The sequence below is a fragment of the Setaria viridis genome, chromosome 5, assembly GCF_005286985.2.
Source record: "Setaria viridis chromosome 5, Setaria_viridis_v4.0, whole genome shotgun sequence".
In the NCBI taxonomy this organism is placed as follows: Eukaryota; Viridiplantae; Streptophyta; class Magnoliopsida; order Poales; family Poaceae; genus Setaria; species Setaria viridis.
In genome coordinates, this window is record NC_048267.2 from 23,798,032 (window position 1) to 23,802,105 (window position 4,074).

The following is a 4,074-nucleotide window of genomic DNA, read 5'->3' on the forward strand; positions in this document are numbered from 1 at the left end:
TCGTGCTAATAGTAGTATAGTACCAATGATCTTCCTCATGCCTTTTGTGGTCTTCAAGGTTCTCCAGGAGATCGGAAGGATCAAGTTCTCCATGGAACCCGTCGTCTACACCGGGCTCGACTTGGCCTTGGCCGGTGCCAGCCCCGCCGCGACACCGTCCTTCAACCTGACTTTGCACGCCAAGAGCACCTACGGCCTGATCAAGCTCTGCACCAGCGGACGGCCTGCCATGGAGGTATCCTATTCTGGCACGACCATTGCCATGGCGGATATCGAGCCATTCTGCTTGGAACCAAGAGAGGAGAGGATCATCATCGCGACCGCATCACCGGGGTGGGCAGTTCTGCCCGTCGTCCTCCAGGAGCTCATGGCGAGCGACCGGCGGCACGGCGGGGTTCAGCTGGAGGTGGGCTTCGGCTTCGAGGATGAACAAGCGGCACGGTGGGTGCGGTGCAGCACCACGTTGGATGACAAGAAGGCTTCCCGGTGCAATGTTTACGTTACCTAGTTCCATCTCATTTATGGACCGAAGGGGGCTGGTATTTTTCCAACAAATCTCTAGCCAACCTTCCCCCAAGACGTTTTTCTTAACACCAACGAATTATATTAGTGCTAGAGGAAAATGACAGCTCCAAGGGGTTGCTAGTCATAGCAGAATATATTTGTACTGCGCCATTGAATTACCTGCTGTGTGCTTAAAGATTAATTACTTTATTAAGAAAATGATATAAATTAGCCACTTCTGCAATTCTGTGACGATCCTTGTCATGTTTTGCATGGCAAGTTTTCTCAAAGCCGATTGTTCCACCATATCAATGGCAGAATGGAGTCCAAAACAGGAGCTGGAGGCTAAACTTTTAAATTCTAAAGATATGATCGTCTATCATGAATTTTAATCTCAATAGATAATTTCACCACCAAGGTTAACAACAGGGCAAAGTAGGGGTTCCAAAGTATGACGCTATCATCCTCTCCAAAAAAGAGAGGAGCAAATAGCGGCTCTACCATTCAATTAATAATTGCCGGATAAGGTCTCTAGTGCTCTCACATTCATACATTTTCTTAGTACAGAAAAAAACTATGCCTGTCGAGTGTCTTTCACTATTTCTTCAGTTGAACTTGAATGTTACTTCCTGCACTATGGAAATTTAGAAATTATATCACTGACTTCAAATAGACAGTGATGTGGCTTTCATGCAATGATAACAAATTCAACTGGGTTCGGAGGTTTGCAAACATTGAGGTTTAGAGAACCAAATAGACTTCGAGCATAAGCACTATGTAACAAGCTTTTACAGAAAAGAAATTTGGGTTTTATGCATACAGACAACTTGGATCTCCTCTGAGAAAGGCAGCAATATTCCATATTTCCACATAGTATTGATAACCATGGATTTAATGCACTCAAAGTGTTCAACCATGTCGAGCAAATGCTAACGGATATAATCCAATTAAAAATTGTAAGTTGAAGGATATCGGAGAGAACAATAAGACATTGTAATTTCAGAGATACAGAAATCTCTGGTCTTCGCTACTTAACGGTTGAGATCAGATTTATTAAACTGCAGTGCTTCAACATCTTTTAACCAGATTTGATAAATTATAGCAGCCTTAAGGGGAAAAAAAAATCAGACAGCACATGAGTAAGGCTAGATTTGAGGAAGCACACCGCACACAACAAAACAAAATGAAGAACTGCGCCAACAAGAATGGTTCAGATAAGGTTGTGCTCCAAGTGGTGGTTGTTTTCCATTAATCATGTTGATCTTCTTTCTTAGGGACAGAATCGCCAGTATTAAACACATCTTGGATGTTGAAAGTCACAGAATAACACAGCTAATGAAGTTAGCACATCACAGGGTGACTCAAAAACAATGACATAAAACTCATAGCTTCCATAAACATGAAATTAGTTCAAAGAACAAAGATCAGCAACCTTGCATTTGTAGTTTTATTCAGTAATCATATTGTATTGTTTGCTATCATCGTTGTCGATAAGCATAATGCACAACATTGCAAGACAAGATGATCACACCAACATGGCAACATGATGACAAAAACAATTATAACAACCAAGATCGCAAGACAAGAGGAGGGCATGTAACTTCAGAAGCATTTGCCATTGCCACACATAGATGCAGTTACCTCACTTGCTGGCTGCTCCAAGCTCCGCATCAATTGCACTGCGTGCGGTGTCGAGATCCTCGTCGAGGAAGATGTCCCAGTGCCCATCCCATCGGATGAAGAACTCCGTGTCCTCGAAGTACTTCACCCTGTGCACGTCCCCGGCCGGAGTGAAGAGGAAATCTCCGTCCACCAGGTCGTAGCTCTCCTTCTTGGTGAGGTTCCAGACCTTCTTCTTGCCCTTGACGACCACCAGGTCGTGGCCAAAGGTGTGGTGGTGCGCCGGCTCCACGCTGCCGGCCTTGAACCGGACGTACGCCGAGGTGGGGCTCTCCCGCACGATCCGCATCTCGCCCCCGGGCATAATCCCCACCGGCTCGAACTCCATCCCGTTCCTGAGGCAGCAGATGGCGCAGGCAGAGTTGGGGGGCACCTCGGCCTCGGGGATGGCGGCCATCTCGTCCGGCGCGGTGTCGAGGAACCGCTGGATGTCCTCCGGCCAGGGCGCGTCGCCGGAGGCCGGGCAGGGGGCGCGGAATGGCGTGGCGAGCCAGGTGTCCGCGATGGCGGCGGCGGCGTCGGGCGGCGTGGCCATCCCCGAGAGCGCGAGGACGTTGCAGGCGTTGATGGAGCGGGTGTTGACGGCGTCGGCGGGGGAGGCGCAGTGGGTGGCGTAGACGCGCGGGTACTTGTTGGCGAAGATGCAGACGCCGGCGCCGGTGCCGCAGACGACGACGCCGCGGACCTCGGGGGCGTCGGGCGCCGAATCGGAGGAGGGGGAGGAGACTTGGCGAGCGACGGCTGCTGCGGCGGCGTAGTACTTGTCAACGCCGAGGTCGACGACCTCGGCGACGGCGGGGTGCGCGCGGAGGTGCGCGACGACGGCGTCCTTGAGCGGCTGACCGAAGCCGTCGGCGGCCGCGAAGATCTTGAAGCGGCGGTCGGCGGCCATGGGGCTGGCGAGTGATGTGATCTGAGGCGAGAGAGCAGCAGGGGCTACTGGCTAGTGGCCAAGCGAGTGAAGACGACCGTGAGGCGAGGAATCAGGCCTGGATGGATGCGGATGAGACGGTGCGTGGACTTCGCACGGCGGGAAAGCGCTTTCGCTTACATGCGGGACCCAGTGTGCAGTCCCTGATTCAGCAGCAGTGATGGATGCAACAATTTCATCAGTAAAGAACTGGATTGGAGGACACCCAGATCAGATCAAGATAGCTATACATTGCCAAATAAACTGAGGGGGCGTTTGGATATGAGGTGTTAAACTTTAACAGTGTTCATCGGATATTCGGATGCTAATTAGGAGGACTAAACATGAGCTAATTATAAAACTAATTGCAGAACCCTGTGCTAATTCGCGAGACGAATCTATTAAGCCTAATTAATCCATCATTAGCAATGGTTACTGTAGCACCACATTGTCAAATCATGGACTAATTAGGCTTAATAGATTCATCTCGCGAATTACACTCCATCTGTGCAATTAGTTTTGTAATTAGACTATATTTAATACTCCTAATTAGCATCCAAACATCTGATGTGACGGGTGTTAAATTTTAACACAAACAGCCCCTAATTCACGAGAGGGCAATTGGAAGAGACAATTCTATAGCTCATGGGATCAGTAAATAGCACGGAGAGGTCCAATGAGATGGCGACAAAGGTAAATGTGGAACATGACCAAGGTGTGTTGTAGTGTGCTAATTCTACTCGCTTAATTTTTTTTTGGATGCCGATATATCTTATAAAATCTTATGATCTTGCTGAATCATCGTGGTGTTGATCCCACCATTTATCTTAATTCGTAGTAATATGACATAGGTGAGAATTCTAGTTTTGCAAAGCCCAATCAATCTCTCAATCTAGCAAGAGAGTTTCCTCTCATAAGCTGACCACTCCAGGAGAGCTCCCACCCCCATTGCCGCACCCGCCCCCCACCACCGGTGACCA

At 48.9% G+C, this 4,074-nt stretch overlaps 1 protein-coding gene across 2 annotated transcripts; it reads right to left on the reverse strand.

Moving 5' to 3' along the window:
• Positions 1-881: 881 nt before the first annotated feature.
• Positions 882-3,170, reverse strand: LOC117858540 (DNA damage-repair/toleration protein DRT102). Of its 2 annotated transcripts, none has more exons than XM_072293538.1 (2): positions 2,146-3,170; positions 882-1,133 (listed from the first exon to the last, which is right to left on the reverse strand). In XM_072293538.1, the coding sequence occupies exon 1, from the start codon at positions 3,074-3,076 to the stop codon at positions 2,147-2,149; it is 930 nt and encodes a 309-aa protein (XP_072149639.1). In that variant the 5' UTR covers positions 3,077-3,170; the 3' UTR covers positions 882-1,133; position 2,146. The 2 variants fall into 2 exon arrangements, with proteins under 2 accessions (XP_072149639.1, XP_034597513.1); XM_034741622.2 differs by having other exon boundaries at positions 882-1,138.
• Between the last annotated feature and the right edge of the window lie 904 nt (positions 3,171-4,074).

Bases quoted from the DNA above. Each gene is read 5' to 3' on its own strand.
- LOC117858540 (XM_072293538.1), bottom strand. From the start codon at position 3,076: ATGGCCGCCGACCGCCGCTTCAAGATCTTCGCGGCCGCCGACGGCTTC.